This window comes from Lutra lutra, chromosome 12 (genome assembly GCF_902655055.1).
Source record: "Lutra lutra chromosome 12, mLutLut1.2, whole genome shotgun sequence".
NCBI classification, from domain to species: Eukaryota; Metazoa; Chordata; class Mammalia; order Carnivora; family Mustelidae; genus Lutra; species Lutra lutra.
In genome coordinates, this window is record NC_062289.1 from 30,571,668 (window position 1) to 30,594,814 (window position 23,147).

At 39.1% G+C, this 23,147-nt stretch overlaps 1 protein-coding gene across 1 annotated transcript in view; it reads left to right on the top strand.

Annotated features, from left to right (window-relative positions):
* Window positions 1–5,000: 5,000 nt before the first annotated feature.
* The window catches only part of RIT2 (Ras like without CAAX 2), a 382,038-nt gene continuing 363,891 nt past the window's right edge, over window positions 5,001–23,147 (top strand). Inside the window, exon 1 of the mRNA XM_047698584.1 lies at window positions 5,001–5,411. Coding sequence (XP_047554540.1) covers window positions 5,309–5,411 — 103 coding nt within the window. The 5' untranslated portion in view covers window positions 5,001–5,308. The remainder of the gene's footprint in view (window positions 5,412–23,147) is intronic.

Below are 23,147 nucleotides of genomic sequence, written 5' to 3' on the forward strand. Positions count from 1 at the left end.
TCAATAAGATACATATAGAAAATTTGGATATCTCTCTGAAATGTATTAGTATATAAAATTTTTTGTTTTTCTGTGGTTTAAATATTCACCCCATTTTCTTGTCCATGTGTTTGAATAGGCTCAGCCCTAACATTTTGCTTTTACAAGGTAAAAGTCAATTTTGATGACTGAATAGTAAAAGTTGCAATCTGTAGTTACGACATCAGATTTTACCATGAAGTTAATTGGTCAAAAAAGTCTTAACTTTTTTTTAATTGATCTTTTTTGATATGTCACAACCTGGGCCCAGAATCATGGGAAATATTAAAAAAAATGTAAGGGGCTCACTTCTCAAATAGATTACAGTTCAGCAAATCATGGAATGCTAAGTGAAATGAATGAGTACAGCAACAATAAATATATAGAAATCGAGCTTAGTTTCAAATCATTGGGATTTGAAAAGTTACAAAAGCTTAGTTAAAGAAAAGTAACTTGAGCAAGACCTTGATTTTCTTCTAATCAGAAGCTTGTATTATTTACCATTCAAAGTTGGGCACCATGCTTTGTTTAAAGATAAAGGTTAAAAAAGAAAGAAAAGAGAAGAAAAGAAACCCGAACTCTGTATGCTACAATTTATAGCCTGTAGTGATTCACCTACCATCCAAACTTTGCATCTTATGCATCAACCGTGTAGTATTAATTTGCAATTCATATTCTCTAATCTTTAACTACCCTGTTTTTGTCATATCTTCTATTTGAAGACCTGTTTTAAATCTAGTCCAAGATACTCCCCCTTCCTTGACACCTCACCTTGTTTTGTTATTTAAATCAGTCTCTCCTTTTCCCATATTGCTATCACTCTGCTCAATCCTCTATTCATTTACCTGGCACATACTGGCTTATTCCAGAAACTGGTGTATAGGTGTCTTTCTCCCACATGTGGACATAATCACTGCAAACTCAGGGACTTTATTGTGTTTTCCTTTATTTTCTAAAAAACCCAGACACAGTTCAATGACTGACTTTGAGAATAAGCAAGTTAATCCATATTTAAAGAATGAATCCATGTTAGAATGAATAAATGAATGAATGCAGGTTATTTAGACCATGTATAAGAGCCCTATTTTCACATATTTCAACCTTAATAACCCTTCAGGGAAAAAAATGTTGAGTTATTCCACAAGAATTATTAAGACCTAATGTGAATTTTACTGAGTATTATCATGAGGAGGTCCATGTGATACAGAAGTCTGTGCTGTGCAGATGGACCTCTGCCTCCCATTTGCAAAATTAGTTCTTTTTTAGTTTTGTTTGTTTGCCCTGAGCTTTTGTGCTCTCTTCTGGTTTACATCGGTCTTACATTTCATGGTGAGATCATGCATGTCAAACATGAATTTACCCAGAGGTTATCAACTAAGTTGTTAACTGTTTCTTCCTTCCATGATTTATCTTTTCATTAAGATACAAATAGTAAATAATATACTTCGAAAGGTTAATTTAATTAATAGTGCAACAGACAGTCAACCACTTACTACAATTAATTCCCTCATTAAATAAAAATGGCTTCATCAAGTAGTACACACCAGGAACCATGCTAAACTCTGGAGAGATAAAGGTGAATATGGTGACAGAGTCACCACTTTTGAGTAGAGTGAAATGGAATGAGAATAAATCATTGTAAGAAATATTGTAAATACTCTAATAAAGGGAAGGGTGGCTTATACCAACAAAGATGTCAGGAGGTCTGCCTGTAAGTGACTAGATAAGTAAGAGAAGAATTTTGGATTTGCCTAACCTTCCCCTAGAGTAAAGTAAGATGGCTTTCACAGGGACTGGATACTTGAGCTGTTGCTAAAGGACTTTAGAAAGATATCCATGTAAATAGGTTAATGTATTCCTTTTGAAGAAATTGCTTATCCCCTAAGGACAGAAAAGTGAGTAGCAGCTGACAGAAATAAGCTGGCATTTACTTGGATCTTGCTCAGGGAGCCGAGTGGTTCTGAAATAACATGGGGTACCTGGGTCTTCATCGGATGGACTTAAGAACGCAAAGGGAATCACGTGACATTCAGAAAGGATGGCAAGTGCCAGGGTAAGTTAGCGAAAGCAGATATAAACTTCAGTCATTTATTGATTTTTCTGAGTTTAGTAATCTGCCATGTAATGACTTTAGTTACTTAACTATTGCATTTCAGTTGTCATGTATACACCTGGAAGATACTGTCCTCTCTCCCTCCCCCCTTCCCTTTCTTTCTCTCTCTCCCTTCCTCTTCACCCTCATCTCTGATATGCAAATACACCTGCACATGAGTGCACACACACCCTCTAAGATTTTGGGGTGCACTGCTTAAGGAACAAAGCATGCAAATTCACAAAATTCACTAACTAAAACTGAAAATCATTAGCATTAGAATGATTCAAAATTCAAATATCAGTCAAGAGTTTTGTGGCCCTTAGTAACTTAAGAGAAGGGGCTAGAATTTCAAAAAGGAGGTAGACAAAGAAAGCCTTATGACTAGGAAAGTTCCCCTGCCCTTCATGTTTTTCATCTTCTATGTAAATAGGGAAAAATCTTGCTGACTTCCATTTGAGGAGTATGGACAGATGCATTAAACATTGAGGAGAAGGCTAATTCACAAAATTTCCCTCTCACAATGCCCACTGATATTTGACAAGCCACTCATCTATTTACTGTTAAAAGACATTTCCATGGGCTCTTTCCTGTTAACCAATATTAAAATAATTGTAAAAAAAAAAAAAAAAAACCACCAAGGACACAGCTGGCATGACAATTCCTGCGTTTTACCACCAAATCAGAATGGCTGACATGGAAAACAGAGTAACAGATGGTGGAACAGATAGCCAGAGGGACAAGAGATTTACTCAAGGTCATAAGAATTCTGTACCAGAAGTAGAAACAAAACCCAGAAAGACCTTGAAGCAAAATGTTACTGTTTACATATCTCTTTTCATTGAGGAATAAAGTTTCAATGAATCAGTTAAAGGATAATTATACTACAACTACAGTTCTTTATTAGATCCAATTATAGAAATGACAGTTTTGTTGGAAGAAGAGCAAGTAGCCCATTTTGCCTGATTCTGTTCTATAGAGTGTGATGATGCAAGACTGATATGTTTTGTGTCCCTACGTGCCATTCTAGGCTATTAGATTGTATTATTTAGGTATTTAATCATGAATATGTGTACAATAGGTCAGTCAGGTTTACATTTTCAGTAGATTTCCCTGACAGTGTACAGAATGAATTGAGCAGTGTTAAAGGGGAAAGGACAGGGAGACTGTCCTCAGGGAGGACAAGTCGTAGGACTCTTCAGGCACAGAGGTCAAACATGAGAAGAGACTGGGCTAAAAGCTAGAACTTGGAGGGTGATATGCTCCCTGCAGAGACTCAGAATGATATTGACCTTGTTGATGATAAGAGTGATACAAGCAGGGTGTCTGATGGGAGTGTCCAGAAGGCAGGTTCATTTTTAAAGCTTGGAAGGAAAACACAAAATGGGCTCCATCAAAATTTAAAACTCTTGTTCTTTGAAAGACACTGTAGAAGAGCCACAGACTGGGGGGAAATATTTGCAGAACATATATCTGATAAAATGCTTATATGGAATATATAGAGAGCTATGAAAACTCAGTAATGAAGAAAAAACATCTTGATTTATCTATTTTGAAAAGATACTTTAGCAAAGGAGGTATGTAGATGGCCAATAAACACTTATAGAGATGATTTTCTCTTCTGGTGAGTGCTTATAAACAGTAGGCCTGGAGCACCATTTACTCAAAATAATAATCATAATCATAATATCATACAATTATATAGTGCTTACAATTTGCCAGACACCATTTAAAGCACTGTGCAAACATTCAACTCATTTAATGAGCAGGGTTTTAATAAACCATTTTATAGATGAAGAAACCGAGGCACAGAGAGGTGAAGTAATTTACCCAAGGTCACACAGCTATTAAGTGGCTGAGGCCAGATTTGAACACAAGCAATCAGAATCCAGAGCCTCTGTTCCTGGCTATGATTATTTGTTACCTCTCTGATTACCAACAAAAATATGTTGAGCATCTCCTCTGTGCCCAATGCTTGGTCATACACTATGGAGTCATAAGGAACTGATTAAATATAGTTCCTTTCCTAGAAATGCTTAACATCTAAAGGTAAGCCTATGTAACAATATACATGACTGCATCTAATCATGATACAATTTCACAGTCATAAAATAGGCAATAAACATACAGAACATCATCATCACTTGTTTGAACGTAGGGTCTGACTATGACAATTAGTGATTACTGAAAGCATTCTAAGACCTCTATAATTCAGAAATTTCTCAAAGAAAGACAGACAAAGTAGAGAAGAGCAGAATTTGAAAGAATTCAAATAAGAGGTAAGAGTTTGGACATTTGAAAAAGAATCTTCTAGAATCTTTAATACTGCCATAATTTTCAGCAAAAATATTTATTAAGTATCTCTTTCATGCTTGGCAGAATCCTTGTGTTTTAGATTATCCTTAATAAACTCGTGTAAACAAGGGTGATCCATGTCCAAACATGACAATGAACTAATTCAAATACCTCCGTATGTTAGAACTGCAGCTGTCAAGTGAGCTGAAACAATTTCTCCCAGCCAGCTATTATTTCAACAACACTGAAGACCCATCCTTAAGAGCCCTGAGTTACTGGGGCATTTTTCTTCTCAATTGGTAACATCTCTTTTCCCAGAATGAAAACCATGCAAGAAGATGGAAGCAAGGAGATAAGCAACTGACATCTTTCTTAATTAATTGACTCTGATTTAAAAAAAAAAAATAGCGTCTTTTAAGCTGTCGCTACAGAAGTCAGCCTGTGAGACATAGCATCTTCTAAGTCTCAGATTCACTCCATTCGAGCAGCTCAGCCTGGAAAGTAGCCAAATGCGTGCTTCTAACAACTGTGACCGCGCAGCGGAGCAGGAGAGAGAAAGGAGAGACAGAGTGAGGAAGGGGAAGGCAGAAAGAAACGGAGGAGGGAAAGGGGAGTAAGAAAAGACAGCAGACAGAGACAGAGAATGAGAGCAATCGTGGGAGACGTGAGAGTGAAGGATAAGAAGGGAGGGGGGATGCAAAGGCAGCTTTTTATTGGAAGCCATTGAAGTGGTTGCTATGAGACCCGCTGCAGCAGAGGACCAGCAGCCAGCCCGACGCTGATGGTTCTTCCCTCGTACTAGACCTTTCTTTTGACACAGTTTTAGAGTTGCTTAAGATCTGAGCAAGCACCTGACACGGGCGACTTTTTCTTTCGTTTTTCTCCTCCCGTCTCTCGGGTAAGATGGAGGTAGAAAACGAAGCCAGCTGCTCCCCCAGCCGCGCATCAGGCGGGTCCAGAGAGTACAAGGTGGTAATGCTGGGCGCTGGGGGAGTGGGTAAAAGCGGTAAGTTTTACGACCAAATGCTGCGGGTGGAGGGGGCTCTGGAGAGGCACTTCTATAGAGCGAATGATGATGGTAATGATAGCAATAACGCCGTCGGGGGCTAGCTAGCGGTGACAATTAAATACAAGTATCTGACAAAATGTTTAAGAGTAATAAGGACTGTTGAAAGATGTAGACGAGTCACGAGAATGGAAAGACAGCCCGTGATAATGTATAGAACTTAAAAAAAGATCTCTCTCTCTCTCTTTTTTTTTTCTTTCCCTGTGATTTTCTGCTGGGTGATATTTGATCTGAATTTATATGTCCTTTTTTTTTTTAAAGATTTTATTCATTTCATTTGACAGACAGAGATCACAAGTAGGCAGAGAGGCAGGCAGAGAGAGAGAGGAGGAAGCAGGCTCCCTGCCGAGCAGAGAGCCCAATGCGGGGCTCAATCCCAGGACCCTGGGATCATGACCTGAGCGAAAGCAGAGGCTTTAACCCACTGAGCCACCCAGGCGCCCCATATGTCCTTTTTAAAGTTAATAACATGATATTTATGAAATAGCCATGGTATCGGAAAAATATGCTCCTGTTCTCAAAAATACAAGAAGAAAGAGGTGCTGCTAATAGTCAATGAAATACACAAACACAAACACACACAGGCAAGATTATCAATGTTGAATGTTGTATTTGTTTCTTTGATTAGGAGCTTCCTGTCCCCTTTTCCTTGTCTCTGATCTGACATAGTATGGTGTGGTCTTTGAAAGCCATGAGGAAAGTTGGTTTTTGAAAGTGACAGGGGTTGAAAGAATGGTATTCTTTGTGGGACCTGTGCAGGTAATCAAACCAAATTTTGTGGTTAACAGGTTTAGAAGAGAAAGCTACATGCTTAAAGGGATATGGGATGTTAATGGAGGTAAAGACTGATAAATTTGTCTTGCTACATTAAAAACAACAACAACAGAAGTTGTCAGTGGTCAGGTTTCTTGAGGAGCCCTAAAGGCCAAGTATAACAAATTCAAACAATAGATAGGTAGCAGTGCTTGAGGCTGATCAAATGGTGAATATCTTGGGGCTATGGTTATCACTAGAAAATAAAAAGGTAAATATAAATTTTTATATAAATTAAAAAAGATCCCCATGAGGGTATACAGCTGTGGGGATGCCAGAAAACATAAGAGATATTAGAGTTAGCATGGACAAAAATATACACATATATCTAAGTGTGTGTGTGTGTGTGTGTGTATTTCTTCCATAGTTTTGTGCTTGACAAAGATTCAAAATTGAGGTCAACATTCTTGTCATAAGAATTATCCCCAAACAAAAAAAGCTGATAACTTTGGTAGTGAGTCTACAGGTGGTAAAGAAAAGTTGATCAGTAAAGAAAGGAGAATAAAGAGTGAGACTCTAGAAGACAACAAAGGTAAAGAGGTTAGAAAAATAGGAAGAGACATGAAACTGAACACCCCTCACATCAACTCCCACCAAAAAAAAAAAAAAAAAAGGCATTACTCTAAGAAGAAAAGAAATAGGTGAATCTGGATTTGGTCAATCACTAAATGCTTGGTCTAAGTGAGAAAAATAAGTCATCTCTTCTAAGAAGGAAATGTGAAGTAAAAAAACTTTGCAGCTGGGTAGGAATGAGGAGTTTTCTAAAAGCTTTTCTTTTCTTCTTCTTCTTCTTCTTCTTCTTCTTTTTTTTTAATGTAATGGTTTGAAGGGGAAGAATCAAAATAGATGAGGATTAGGGAGGGAGGGACAGAAGGAGGAAGGATAAAGAGAAAATACTCCATGAAAATAAAACTCTCTTTTGAAAGAATATAGTTGATCAGACACAAGGAGGAAAAATAATGTGAGAATAAAATAGGAGAGAAATAGCTCTAATCAGACCAATCAACAGCAATGCCACCAACAGTCTGTGAGGTCAGAAAGATGCTGCAAAGATCCCACACTGTGCCTGTGGATTACTTTTCATTGCTGGCTGGGTATTTTCCTGTTTCACCAGAGCTTCGGGGATGTGGGAATAGTGTGACTGGTTTTTAGTCATATATTCCATTGTAATGAACCGTGGACACAGATGTAGGATACGGCATCCTTCAGCAATATACTTATCCTGGAGGTGATATTATGTCTACTGTTTTGACTTTCTCCATATACTGTTTGTACTAACTAGTCATTGTCACCTTCCCAATAACCAGGCATTTTGACATCATGAAATGTTGGTAGAAATTTTTGACACAACAAAATGCCGGGTAACAACCTGCACTGTGTACATTAAATAGTTGAACAAAACTTTTTCAGTGTGATTAACACAGGAGCAGCCAGCTCGCCTCAGAGATGGTTAAACATAAAAGAGGGTTAATAGTTCTGCTGTGTTGTTACTTCAGAGAGAATAGAACTCATAGGACAATTCCAGGTCTAAAAAATGCCATGTTTGTGGCTAAACATTGGGAATCAGAGTGATGGAGTCACACCTTCCTCTTGGGCTTTGTCCCTGTGATTCATTTGGTGTTAACAGTATATAAATATTCAAGCACTGATTCTCACCATTAACCTCTTTTGAAAGTTTAAACATTTGCTTTCAAATGAAGTAAGAAATTTTTTTTTAAATAAAAAAGCCACTTTTTCTATTGCTGCATATCTGGATCAGCAGACCCCCAATTTACTTTTCTTCCCACAGTTTCAATGGTTTATATGAAAGAATTGTACAAACCTATTAAGGTGGGTTGTATGAGGGGATTTCAAGGAGAAATTTGCTGTTCTGAGGAATCTAAAGAAGATGTATCAAGTGATCATCTGTTTCTAATTCTGAGTCATTCTGAGTCTGCCTTGAACATGAATGAGAAACTCAATTTACTGGAACCATAATTTTTAAAGGAACAGAATCCTGGAGATTGTCTATGCTTATTGTGAAATTGGGTTTTTTTTTTTTTTTTTTTTTCCTCCCCATCCATATTTTACTAAGACATCCTTTGGTGAGTAGGAAATTTTGGAAGGATTTGCAACTTCACTGAAACAGAAATTCCCACAAGATTTAAAATGTATAAGTAAATAACTGTACTATGTTTGAGAAATCTCAAACCACCAATCAACAAGTTATTGAGCAGGTACTATGCATGGGCCCTGTGCTAGTTCCCACTGAGAGGAAGCAAGAAGGCAGTGAACATTCCTGTGACAGATATGGACACATGGTTTTCATGATAATCTCCAGTCTTCACAATCTAAATACCTGTTGTCAAAAAACTGAATCCCAGGGTGACCCCTTGTCCTTGGTCACAGAGGTAATAATAAGATTCCTGTGATGTTTTACCTGACTCTTCTACATTCTATTTGACACCCTAGAAAGAAGAACAAAGAGTTCTACTACTTACTATCAAGAAGAAAATAGGGTGCCTGGGTGGCTTAGTTGATTAAGCATCTGACTCTCAGTTTTAGCTCAGGTTATGATCTCAGCATCATGAGGTGGAGCCCCATGTGGGGCTGTATGCTGAGCATAAGCTTGCTTGGGATCCTCTCTCTCCATCTGCTCCTTCTCCAACCCCCATATGCTAGCACTCTCTCTCTCTCAAAGGAAGGAAGGAAGGGAGGAAGGAAGGAAGGAAGGAAGGAGAAAATAGGCCTGTTCATAATGCATTCTCTACTTGAATGTTATATCTAAAAGAGATTTCTACTCTCTAGACTAACACCCTCATTTATGTATCTATACCTTTTTCATCTTTACATACAAGAACACAAACATAATATTTATATTATCTATAAATGAAAACATATTTATATCATATTTATATTTATATAATTGAAATGTATACCTAATATGATCCAGGAGTGTTATAAGTACTGAGAAAACAGCAACAAGGAGTCTCCACCTTATTTGAAAGATGGAGGAACCCAGGCTCCAGAAGCTAACGGGACTTGCCAAATTCCCGCCAGAGCTGTGGCAGAGTCACATCTAGAACACAGCCCTCCTGACCCTCTTGACCCCTGTTTTTACTCTATATCCAAGTTTTTACACAGGATACTGTAAATAAAAATTGGATCAATCACCCAAAGAATTTGAATTAGGCACATTCTAGCCCCCATCTCTTTGTTCCATTGCCTACCATCTCTTCCCCTTCCTCAAAACAGAGAAAAATAAAATAAAATCTCACAGCTATGGTTTAAGAGTTTAATGGAGTCTAAACAATCCTAGTAGCTGTTTTTGTTTTGTTTTATTTTATTTATTTATTTGTCAGAGATCATAAGTAGGCAGAGAGGCAGACAGGGCGGTGGGTGAGGGTGGGGAAGCAGAGAGCCCGATGCGGGGCTCGATCCCAGGACCCTGGGATCATGACCTGAGCTGAAGGCAGAGGCTTTAAGCCACTGAGCCACCCAGATGGCCCCCTAGTAGCTGTTTTAGGCACGAATCTTTCTCTGTCTCTGTAGTTTAAAACATAAAGGCTTTTCCTCCATGACAGAGCATGGCTAGTGTCTGCTCTCTGCATTCCCATCTGGTTCTTCCAGCTCAGACTCAAATTATTCAGCAGATCTTATCCAATAATAATAAGATATTATCCAATAATAATAAGATCTTACTTTCCAAGGTACATTTTTTCTTTCTCTGTTTTACGATCTGAATCGAGGATAAAATAATTTGAGGCGAGTGGGTCATCTATTCCCTCTGTTCAGACAAGACATCTGAGGCACAGAAGTATTGATTTTTGTCCAAGAGTATGCAGAAGGAAATAAGAAATAGGAAAGTAACTCACATTTTTGAACTTGAAATTGTTTTCCATCAGATTTAATGAGAAAAGTAGAGAACGTATTTGAGTATCAGAGGAGACTGACATGGACTTCTCTACTCCCTAGGACACATTTGGGGATTAGCTTGGTGAAATCTTGTCAAGGGTGAAGTATGTTTGAGACAGTTGGGAGAAGGTGGTGTTCCTCACTGCTATTCCAGCCACGACCCTGCCCTCCAGGACCTCACCATCTCACGGGGGGGTGGGGGGATATATTGTATACTACAAACTGGTAAGTTTATTTTAGGCCTCTGCCATAAGCACTGTGGAAGCTCCGGGTAAAAGGTGGTTAAATCTGAACGCAAAAGCTAAGAAGAAGTCTCAGCAGAGATGATACTTGCCTTGTGTATTAAGGAATGAATAGGATATCTTGAAGTTGAGAAGGAAAAGTACAGAGAGAGCAGGGGATGGAGAGGGAAAGAATTTAACAGGAACAGGGCACATGAAGAGGAAAGACCATGTGAGGGCTATCATAATACTGGAGGGATCTTGATAACTTAGTAACTTTGCGGGTATTTGGAACAATCTCCCCTGAGTCATACTTTCAAACTATCTCAGAAAACTGTAAAAATTACGACAAAACGAAGCAAATAAGCTGAAAGCATGAAAAGGTTTAGAGGACTCAGAATTCATTAGAATGCATCCGTTGTGAATTTTTTTATTAAGAGGAAACTCCTTTGTAAAATAGGCAGTCCTGCTCTGCCCCACACTCTCCTGCAATTTGTCTCTTTTATACATTGAGTTTTGTGAATGAGGATTTTATAAAATGAGAGCAATAACAGTATTTTCTGAAGTAAACAGAAAGCAGAAGCAAAACCACTTCCTTCAATCACAATGAATTGGTATAAGCAGGTCGAAAATCGTGCCTTTATCTGATGAATTAAATCAAGGCAAACAACCAAGTGCATCATCCCTGTCCCTAAGGCTCTGTGCTTTACCTCATTAGCACAACTTTGGATCTGACAAAGCTGAATAATTGCCACATCATGACCATGTGTTATTTGAACCCTCTAAATTGCAAAGGCAAAATAAAAAATAAACAAGGGGAAAATGGAAAGATTTCAAGACTCAGCGACTATCTGCTCTCACCCTTAATCATCAACACCCTCATCACACTGCACATCGCCACTCACCGCAGTCCTGTCAGCAAGAATCAGCCAAGAGGTCCAAGCGAGGCTCAACAGAAAAGTAAACTGGGAGCCACTGGCCCAAATGATGATTGAAAGTCTAATTCAAGTAAAAGATGTTGACGAACAATATTTCCAAAATTATATCTTTTATTATTATGATATGATATATAATATAATATAATATAATATAATATAATATAATATAATATAATATAATGTAATTCCAAGATATATGCAGTCTGTAGATTTTAAACTGATTAAAAAAGACTTAGTACCACCCTATGTCTTTATCAGAAAAAGGGCCCGGAGATGAATACACTTGTATTGATCCCTGACTACCATATGCTGTTTTCCTTTGGAGCCCCAATGGCCAATGATCTGTTGCACTCACCTGACCCCATTTATGCCTTACCTTGATCTTGGGAGGTAGACGTTAGTGTCTGCACTTCATACACAAGAAAACTGAGCCCACAGAAAAAAGTAATGGGCCCAGAGACACAGAGATATGAAATGATGAGCCCGAGGCACCCACACATCTATCAGTTCAGTGCTCACACTGTTTTCATTTTCCCACCTGGAGAGTTTTCACTGTATTTCTTGAGGAGATGGTACAATGAACCTGAGTTCTGACTTCAGCTGAATCTTCTTAGATATATTTCAGATACCAGACAAAATCATAGATACCAAAGTACATGGCAAATGTTAACTTTGTATAGAAACTACAGAGAGTGTTACCCTGATTAGGTGCAGCGGGAGAGGCATGGGGTTCTGACCTTGTTGGGTTCTGACCATGTTCTGGTTCTTTCTGAGGCCCCTGGGGGCCTTGTCCACATGGGGAAGTGAAAACAAGTCCCTCAGCTTGGCAAAATCAAGTAACTCGGTAATAAGAAATTATTTAAAAACTGGGATTCTGTTAATGAAGAAAGTAAATGGGATAAATATATCAGTAAATCAGATGGATTTTTGATCTTGAGTGCTAATCTCTTTTAGAGAGAATGTTTTCTCTATGTGTGTATATTACAGAGTAACTGGAAGAAACTCCAGGTCACAAATGAGATATAACCTTCTCTGTTCTTTTATTTAATAAGAATAGAGGAGGGGGTGTGTGTATTTGTGTATATCTGTGTGTCTAGACCTATGAAAGGCCCAGAACTATTACCAAGAGTGACCACCTCCACCCTGTCTAGTGGAGTGAAAGGGATGTGTGGACAGAGAGCTCTCGTGCAACGTGGTAGGTGCAAAGAGATAGATGTACACATGGTATTTTGAAAAAGCTGTGCACTCAAGAAGAGAGAGGACACTCCCATAGGGGGCTTAGCTGCTCAGTTACAGCTCTGGTACCAGAAGCCTCCTGAATTCCTGGATGGTGGATTTTCCCATTGAATCATGCTGCCTCTTGTAAACCAGCATAGAATCTTCTCTTAATTGGTGGTTAGGCTACTGATGGGGTGACGTGTGTGTGTGTGTGTGTGTGTCTTTGCAATGTGGTGGTGTCATGAGTATATGTACTCTGAGGGAGGGCAGTCCTCTGCAGTGCTTACAAGCATGCTGGAAACTCTCTGATCACTGAATTTGGCTGTTATTTACAAAGCCCAGCAAATGTTCTCAACTCACTCTTGGGTTTTGCTCATAAATGTCAGCTCTCTGCCGACCATCACCAAGCAGTGCCATCTGCTCTTCTGGTTCATCAGTGGGGACCAGCTCAGTGTCACTACTAACAATTGTGCCAGGATATCTGTCCTGCCCTTTCTGTCTGCTCTGCCAATAGCATCCCATCAGCATTAAAATAGGGCCTGTTCTGGTCTCCACACTGGCAGGTACTTGAGTATCCCGCCGCAGCCAGGTGCACTGGGGAGAGAGTGTAGGTGCCAGATTCTCCCTGGAGCATGTGTGAAGAGTAGAGCAGGCTGAAGGACGTTGGAGGAAGCTGAGGATGTTGCTTTGAGAAGGGAATTGGAGGATGCACAAGGTAGAGAATCCCAGGAAAAGAAATCTGTACTTGACCTAGAACAAGGTTGTAGAGAAAATTGGTGGTCTCAAAACAAGACACTAGCAAGGATTTGATTTTTAAGTGGTTTGATAAGTTGGGTGGTAGGGGAAGAACATCTTTGTTCAGAAGACGGCTCGTACAGGGAAGGCTTGCTCGGTGTCTGGGTAGTTACTGACTGACTGGAGAAGGAAACCTGAGAGAGTTGATCACTGCATACTTTCTTGTCACACACTTTAAAATGAGAAAAATGTCAGTGCTGTGTGTGCTGAAGCCTGCGTGCACTCACCAGAGGGATGATTCTCATTCCGTCCAAACTATTTCTTTCGGTTTCTTGCCTCAATGAAAATAATGTGGATTTTGGAGTCTCGAATGTGCCTGATTCTGTTCTAAGTGCTTTATGGATATTATTTCATATACTCCTCCAAGACACTGCAGTGTAGCTGGGGTGATTATCCTTAGATTACAGAGGAGAGAAGCGAGGCTTGGGCAGGCTGAGTAACTCAGGCAGGAGCCCAGAACCTGTGGTCACCATGTGGGAGTCAGCCTCTGCCACATCCCATACTCTGAACCGTCGTACACTAGACCACTCCCCATCCCACGCTCTCCGCCTGCCCCGGATCTGTAGGATGATAGGATGATGCCTCAGCATAGAAATTATGACAGAACAATGTGAACCAGAGGCTTGAGCATGCAGAAACCCAGCCTTGTGTCTTCTCATCTGTAAATAAGGGTTACACCAGTACCGACCGCAATGACTCACACTTGAGTATGTATAACCAAACCTCGCTCACGGCAAGTTCCAGATAATGCATGTAATATAAATGGATAATTTGTCTTTAACTAACTTGTCTTTAATAGCATTTGAGCTTGCAGGGACCACTCAAACTCTGAGTCTCTGTTTTCCTCACCCTAAAAAAGTGACATAATTTAAAATTACCTCAGAGGTTTGCTACATAGATATTAGAAAATAGTAATTAGGGACGCCTGGGTGGCTCAGTTGGTTGAGCAGCTGCCTTCGGCTCAGGTCATGATCCCAGCGTCCTGGGATCGAGTCCCGCATCGGGCTCCTTGCTCATCAGGGAGCCTGCTTCTCCCTCTGCCTCTGCCTGCCATTCTGTCTGCCTGTGCTTGCTCTCTCTCCCTCTCTCTCTCTGACAAATAAATAAATAAAATCTTAAAAAAAAAGAAAATAGTAATTATAGTGATATATATGATATATTATATATAATTATATATAATAAATATAATAAATATTAATTATACTGATACATATATGTAGTGAATTATAGTGCCCAAGATACTCCATCCTTATTAAATCTGTTGCTTGCTGACCACCATCCTTCCCTCTTTCCCTTCCCCCCTTTCCCACAGCTCTACCTGAAGCAGTTCACCTTAGTAGGGTGGGGGAGAGTGATGGCAGATTTTTCAATGGATTCTAGGAAAATGCAATTTGGGTTGAATATTGTTAATGTGTCACTGTGTCTCCACTTGCTCTATGCCTGTTCTTGCTCTCTATATCCTTCTATTGATCAGCTGTGGCTTTAGTCTCTTGAGTAGCAATTTCACTGACAATAATATTGGTGCTTTGCTAGTTACCCTAGTAAACAATCCCTGTATTCATCCTAATTGACCCATCACACACACACACACACACACACACACACACACACACACACTCCATCCACTGCCTCAGGGAGAAAGGATTTGAGATTTGAGGACAATCTCCTGGCCTGCTACACTAGCCACAAAAGGGCTACAGTTCAGAACAGAGCAGACCTGTGCTTGAATTGGGACTGAAAATTGTTTCTTTAATACATGGGTTGTTTTAATGAATTGTGAAGAACAAGAGCCTCCCTTTGTTCTCCATAGTAGCAGCATTGCTACATTGAAATGGAGAGCCCTATTTAATGGTTGCAAGAACAGCTAATAATAAGCTACACGTATAGATTTTTGTTAAATGGAAGAAGTCAGACTCTTTATTTAGAAGCACAAGGGGCACATCTGTTATGTGAAATTGAATTGTACTTTAACTAATTGGTCTCCTCCCATCATCTTTTAACCCACATGGACAGCACACTGTTTTCTGCTCCCCATTTCACCATCAGGGCAGTTGTCCATTTTGCTTTTCTCTTCTTCTGCCCAAAAGTCTTCAGTGGCTTGCCCATTGTCAATGGGCTGACATCCAAAGTCCATAGGACTTCGGATGTCTGGGACCACATGGGACTAATCACCAAGGAGGCAGCCCCAAAGCTCATCATGTAGGGAGCAATGTTGTGTTGGATGGCATAGAAGAATCAATCCAGACAGAGCAGAAATTTGGGGACCAGGGAACTGAGACAAATGTCAGAAGTCAGGAGGGATCAGTGAGGGGTTGAAGTAGAAAATCAAGAATACCTTGTTAATGGAGTCTGATGAAGTATAAGCACAAAGATCTAGAACCATGTTTAAAAAGGTCAAGATGGTGCAGAAATGTTATTTTATGTTGGTCCTGGTATGAGAGGATTTCTTGCACTGTATCTCTCATTTCTCTCTTGGTCTCACTGTCTCTGTATCTCTGTCTGTCTCTCCCCCTCCCTCAGTGGGAGCTGTACCCTGATCAAAAAGACCCATACCTACCAGACAATCTGTCTTCTAGACAAGTTATTCTACTTTTAGCCCTCAGATTCTGGAGGCTTCTTCCCGATAGTATTCACATAATTATTCCAACATAATCTCTCTCTTCCTTTCAGTTTCTCCAGTTTAATCTTTCCTTCAGATTCTGCACAAGTATTTTCTGCTCCTTCAGATCATCCCAGTCTACTCCAATCTTGCATTTGTCCCCTTACATTTAAAATTCTTTCTGACTGTTCATTTCATCACTGCTCATAATTACACAGGTTCTTCTAGTGTCTGGTTTGTGGTCTTAAAATGTTATTTAAGTCTTGCATTTTTATGTAACTTGCAGTCTTTTTATACTTTCTCTCCCTATCTTGAATGCAAATTCCTGCAGGCTAGGAAATAGATTTTATATTGTCTTTTCTTTCCCGTGAAGCCTATGGTAGTAAATCCTCAAAAATATTTATAAATTCAATTTCCTTCTTTCATCTTTGAGAAAGGACAGGGAGTAAGACACCACACTTATGTAGTGAAATAAAACTAAGCAACATCCTAAAATTCTGTGATGCTAAGAGCCCTGGTTACAGAGAAAGAAACTGGAACCAATAAAAGCATAGTAGGTATGTGAGTGGAAAAGAGGCCGTAGTTTGGGAGGAGCCTAGGCTCAGGCTAGCATCAATACTCTTTAATGACAATGGACTTGAAGATGAATAAACCCACTCTATGTGTAGGATGCTCAGTAACACGAAGAAGTCAAAGTCAGTCTGTGGACCAAAATTTGGCAGAGAGGCAAGTCTAAGTAAGATGTGTGCGCCATGTTGCAAGAAGTGATGGTGTGCTAGGCAGATGCTGTAGAATCAGGAACAGCACACATTCCTTTAAAGCCAAATGACAGGGACAGTTGGCAGCTGAGCACAGATGAGACACTGAAAATAACTCATGTTTTATTTACCAACCCATTTTCCACCTGATACCAGGATGAGGGTAGGGTGGAAGAAAATTATTTTATGAAATGTTCTCAGGGGCACCTGGGTAGCTCAGTCAGTTATGTGTCTGCCTTCCTCTCAGGTCATGATCCCAGGGTTTTAGGATGGAGTCCCACCTCAGGCTTCCTGCTCAGCAGAGAGTCCGCTTCTCCCTCTGCCCCTCCCCTTCTCCTCTCCCCTTCCCCCGAATTCTTCCACATCTCCCTACCTCCTCCCTTTCCCTCTCCTCCTCCCCTTCCCCTTTCTCTTCCCTCTCTGCCTCCCCTGCTTGTGCTCTGGCTCTCATGTAGGCGCTCTCTCTCTTTCTCTCTCTCAAATAAATAAATAAAAATACTAAAAAGAAAGAAAGAAAGGAAGAGAGGAAGAAAGAAAGAAAGAACGAAAGAAATATTCTTGGAACACCTTAGTAAAGAGCCTGTAGAACGTTTCTTACTCCTGCATTTTTTAGTTCAAAATGCTTATTAACATTTCAGTGAAAATTATTTCTTGATTAACACTGAGAAAAACTAAGTTAGATTGTGATTGTAACTCTGAATTCTAAAGCAACCACAATTTTCCACATATTTTTCCTCTGAGAGTGAAAATCACCCCAGGTCGTGATTTAATTTTGACAACCTCTGCTCTAAAATGAAGGAAAAGAAGAATGCTAAAGAAGAGCAGAGAGTCCCAGAACCAGGTTGTAATTAAGGTATCACACTTTCTTTCTGGTTTTAGGAAGCTCTCAAGTCAAGAAGGCAAGATCCATTCCATAGGTAAAATTGTTGCTAATATCAAAAGAAAAAAATAAAAATTTCTGTGCCCACCCCTGCTTTTTTCCCTAATGTTCACCTACGTACTTCGTTCTACATGTTTGATTATAATGAAAGAGCATAAGTAATCTAATATCAGCTTTCAGAATTTCTTGAGACGCACACCACAGACATTTTTAATATTTTTCTGCCCTTCAAATATGTATCTTCCATTTTCTTCATTCATCACACAAAAGCAAATAGAAAATATTTTTACATAGAATACTCTGCTGTGACAAGCACAGAAGTTATCTCCCTCCCTGAGCTTATTTGCATTTTCCTTGAGTGTAATTCTAAGACAACCCAGCGTGTCTGAAGCAGTGTGGACTTTGAAGATGAATAGACTCGCATTGAAATTCAGTTCTGCTACTTATAAGGTGAGTGACTTTGCTGATTCTTCTTTTTCTTCTTCCTGATCTCTTCACGTTGGAGGATCCAGGGTTTATTCCTTGAAACTCACCTCATCTTTAATTTCTTAGATTATTTCATCCACCTTGTGGCTGTCTTTATATATCTTTGTATCTTTCGAGGAAATTAAATTAGGTTTATATGTAGATTAAAACCAGGAGACATCACTAACATGACTAAAATTAGAGACTAACAATACCCAATGGAGACAAAGATGTAATAGGAGTATGAATGAGTACAACCGCTATGGAAAATGGGTTGGCACAATGTATTAAGTTGAAGAAATGCATAAGTTGGCTATATGATCTGGCAGTTCTATTTCTAGCTATATATACCCAGCAGAAACTCACACATGTGTGGACCAAGAGGCATGGCCAGAGTGTTCAGAGTAGGATTATTCCCCAAATCCCCAAATTAAAAGTTGAAATCTCCAAAATGCTCATCTGTATAAGAGTGACTAAGTCAATTGTATTAGAATAAATTTAACATTAATTTTATATAAGGTGTGTGTGTGTGTGTGTGTGTATGTATATACATATATATTTTATGGGTGTTCCTTCCTTTGTCATATATATATATGTATGTACACACACACACACACACACACACATATATATATATGACAAAGGAAGGAACACCCATAAAATTTGAATATTAGTCACTTGTTGAGGGAGGGTAGGAGGAGGCAGTCGTTGAGAAGGGGACAGGGAACTCTGCAGTTCAGGAAATGCTCTTGTTTCCAGGTGGGTGGTGGTAGCATAAGTGTTGACTTTGTGATCTGCCATAGAACTGTAAAATTTTCTTTTGTGTCCCTTCTTAAAGTATACTAAATTTCATAGAAGAGAAGATTTAAGACGGTTTAAAACATTGTATCTCCATTCTAGACTTCCTTCCTAAACTCCAGTCCTGTATTCAACTCTCCACTTGACATCTTCCTTAAATAGCTAATAGCAATTTCCAACTAAATATGTCTAAAACTAAACCACTGATCTTCCCAGTTCCATTTAAAGCTTCCCTCATATCAGCTGATGTCACCTCCCTCTTTCTAGTTGCTCAGGCCCCAAATCTTAGGCTACCATTGCTCCCCTCCTTCTCTCATGCTTACATATACAAGTCATAAGTCCTTTTGACTTTATCTTTTACATGTATCCAAAGGTCTCCTTTTCTCAAAATTCAGCTATTACTACCTTGGTCCCAGGTACCATCTACTATCTCTCACCACCCTGGTCCCATGTACCATCTTCAATCTGCAGGATTCTCCTAACTCTTCTTCATGCCTCTATATCATCCCCTGTCATTTATTCTCAACACAACAGCTACAGTGGTCCTTTTTTCCCACATTCTATATATAAGTGAGATCACATAGCATTTGTCTTTTTCTCTGTGATTTATTTCACTCAGCATAATACCCTTAATAAGGCCCATCGATATTGTCGCAAATGGCAGGATTTCCTTCCTTATGACTGAATAATTTTCTATTGTGTGTGTGTATGCATAGGTGTACACACACACACACATGCACACACACACACACACACACACACACACACACACACACCAGTATTTCTTTCTCCATTCATCCATTGATGAACACTTAGGTTGTTCCATATCTTGGCTGTTGTAAGTAATGTTGCAGTACCCTTGAAAGTGATTTCATTGAGATTCATCAATTTTCCTTGAAGAGTCATTTAATGTCTTGAAGATGAGGACCCAGAGGTGAGACAGCTGGATCATATGGTGGTTCTACTTTTTAAATTTTTTGAGGAAACTTCATACTGTTTTTGATAGTGGCTGCACCAATTTTCATTTTGCCAACAGCATGCATTTCTATCTTTTCTCAGAGTGGTCCTTTTAAGCTAAAATTCAGATTTTGTTATTTCTGTGTTTAAAACACTGCCATGGCCCTGTTTCACTTACAGTGCTCTTATGGCCCATGTCACTTCTCTGATACACCTACCACCTCTCTTGCTTTCTTCCAGAGTAACAGCTTCTTTACTGTTCCTAAAATATGCCAGACATGCGTATTCTCCCCTTAAGGCCTCTTTCTAGCTTTTTCCTCTTCCTAGAATAATTTTCCCCAGATATCTGCTTGGCTTGCTCTTATTTCTTTCAAGATTGTTCTGTTGTTTTTGTCTCAATGGGCTTATCCTGACCAGCTTATTTTATTGAAAATCCTACCTATATATAACACCTTCTTATAATATCCTTTTCTTGGACCTACTTTTTTCTTTATGTAGTACCTATTATTTTCTAACCCAATTATTTATTATGTTATTGTTTTTCTCCAACCAGAATGTCTTTGCTCTCTCAAGTTCCCTGTGCATAAATGAAATAAAATTACCCGAACTTGAGAAGACTCCATTTCTTTATCTCTAAAGCATGGATAATAAGGCCACCCTTGCCAGGGGATTCTAAGATTCAAGGTAGTAGCAGTGGAGATGAGAAGTAATAAATTCTGGGTAAGAAAGGTAAGAATTGATAGGAAAATATCATTGGCCCACGCAATTAGAAGCGTGGTTTTTGCCATTGAGCAAAATGAGATTGTTATATATAATGTTTTAGGCTCTAAAAACCCAGAAGCTTATTCTCTCTCTCTTTTTAAAAGTTTTATTTATAATCTCTAAGTAATTTCTATACCCAACAAGGGACTCGAACTCACTACCCCGAGATCAGGTTGCATGCCCTTCTGATTGAACCAGCCTGGTGCCCCTCTCTTAATCTTTTGTAGCAAAAGAAATATACATACTCTTGGCGTTGTAAAGAGACACAGCATAGACCTATCTATAATCACTAGATGCTTATACTCCAGTGGGCTGGAGACCTTTTCAAAAAGAACTTATACTGTAGGTCTGATATAAAGATTAAATCCCAATAAAACAGTGTCATACTTAAGAGTAGATGCATGATAAATGTTTGAAATTCTTCTTTATTATTAAAATGTCTCATGGTTGAGGTGAGTAAGAAAGAGAAACATTAATAGGTATAAAGGAAATATGCAAATTTACATTTACACATTCTAGTGGAAACAGAGTAAATAAAAACTTATTTATAGATCGTAGTAATCTTGGAAATCTCCCTATTAAAGAGGTTTTTGAACAAAACTATTCGTGCATTTAATACGTGGCTTAGAGGTATTGAGCTCTTGCTTTCCACCCATTGTTCTGGGGACTGAGAAACACAGCTTTCACCCCCAAATTCACAAAAACTAGCATAATGGTAAAGAAAGACTGGGAAAATACCATCACCAGAGCTTTAAAGCTGATAATGTTGGTGTTCACGTTTCTGTTTATCTTTTCCACATAAATGTGCCTTGGGTGAGTTAGACAGAACCAAAATAGAAAATCAGAAGTATCCGTCCTCTACTGTCCCTATTTGATCCTTTCTTGTCACATTCTTTGCCAATAGTGTGGAGGTTTCTCCCAGAAACCCATGGTACATGGCCCAGATGTCACCATCTTTCTTTCATCCTAAACACCATGTGACTGTTGACTCATCCAAGGCTGGGTTTGTTTTGCACAGTGCTGAAGAGCCCATTTCTGAAATCCTGTTACCAACATCCAAATGCTGGGTCATTCGCTCAGTAGTGCTGTGATCTTGGGCACATTGCTCGGCATGCCTGTATCTCACTTTCCTTCACTGTCAAATAGGGAGGATGATGCACTGGTCTTTGGAGGAATTAATGCATGCACTTCCAATGAATTAATCAGAATGAAGTGCTCAGAGCAGTGCCTGGCACTTCTATGTAAGAGCTAGCTACTGTTGTGATCGCTGTCACTATGATCATCATTATTATTATGTCTTTCCAAGAACCTATTCAGTCTAATTCTGGCCAAGAACTGGGTTTTCTACTTTTTGTCTAGTGCTGAGATGACTTCTTTTTCTCCTTATTTCCAGAAGGGCATTTCTCATTTACTTTCTTACCTGCAACAACTGCTACCTGAGGTTTAAGGTAAACATATTTGTGTAACCCTGAGCAAATGGGCTAGAGTGATGGGGAGCCAAGGCCAGATTTTCTAACCAGTTTCTAGGAAAACAGGTGGCTGCTGAATCCCAAGCCTCTGGTCTTTTCGAAAGCAAGAGACGTATTTCCATCCTTTTGAAAACTTTCTGTTTGACCACGAGGACTCCCTGCCTAGAATCATCCCAAACACTCAAAGAACTTTCTAATATTTTTTTTTCCAACAGTGCAAGCTTTTGTTTTAAGTGAAAAACCCCATGTACAGGGAGATTTTAGAATCAAATGATTTCAAAGGAGAAGTAGAGAAGCCAGGGTAGCTTCAATAGTCTGTTCGGTTTGAGCTTATCATGGAAGGTCACAGCTTGTATGTGTCTCTGGGTTGCTCTCCATCACTCCTGGCATGTGCAATTATTTTTAATTTTCAAATTTTATAGCTAGCACTTGAGCTACACCAGCTAATCCCTATCTAACTAATAAGGTCCTCTGCTTCCACCTTTATTGATTAATTATCTGTTGGAGTTTTTAATATCCATTTGTGTTTAATTTGCTGATATTAAAAATGCCTCATTCCTGAGAGTGATGAATGGTCTTCCAAAGGATAGGACTCTGGTTTTGATTTATGTAATATTGAGTTCACTGGAGTCTAGCTGGAAACCTGCCATGGGAGATCACTGTAATAAAGAACCCAATAAGAGACTCTCTTCAGGTCTTTGAGAACTTGCCTACTGTCAGTGGATAAACTCTTTTGCTTTTTTTGTTTGTTTGTTTTGTTTTTTGTTTTTGTTTTGTTTCTAGCTCAGATTTCTATGTAGATCATTAGCACCAACTTCTGGAAGATGCTCCCAGTAGAACCTGTCTCCTAAACAAATTGTATGCCTCCCTACCTAACTTTTGCATGGGTAGTCATACTCAATGACCATCCAGGTTCAACAACTTTCTGGAATTTTCTCTGCCTATTGAAATTCCATTTGTTCTTGAAGAACCAGGAAGTGCACATACAAATCTACTGTAATTTGTGAATTTGTAATTTGTCTTCCTCTCAATATTCCTAACTTTACTAGAATAGCTATACCATTCATTTAACACTTAACATATTCAAATTTATATGTTTAACTTTCTGT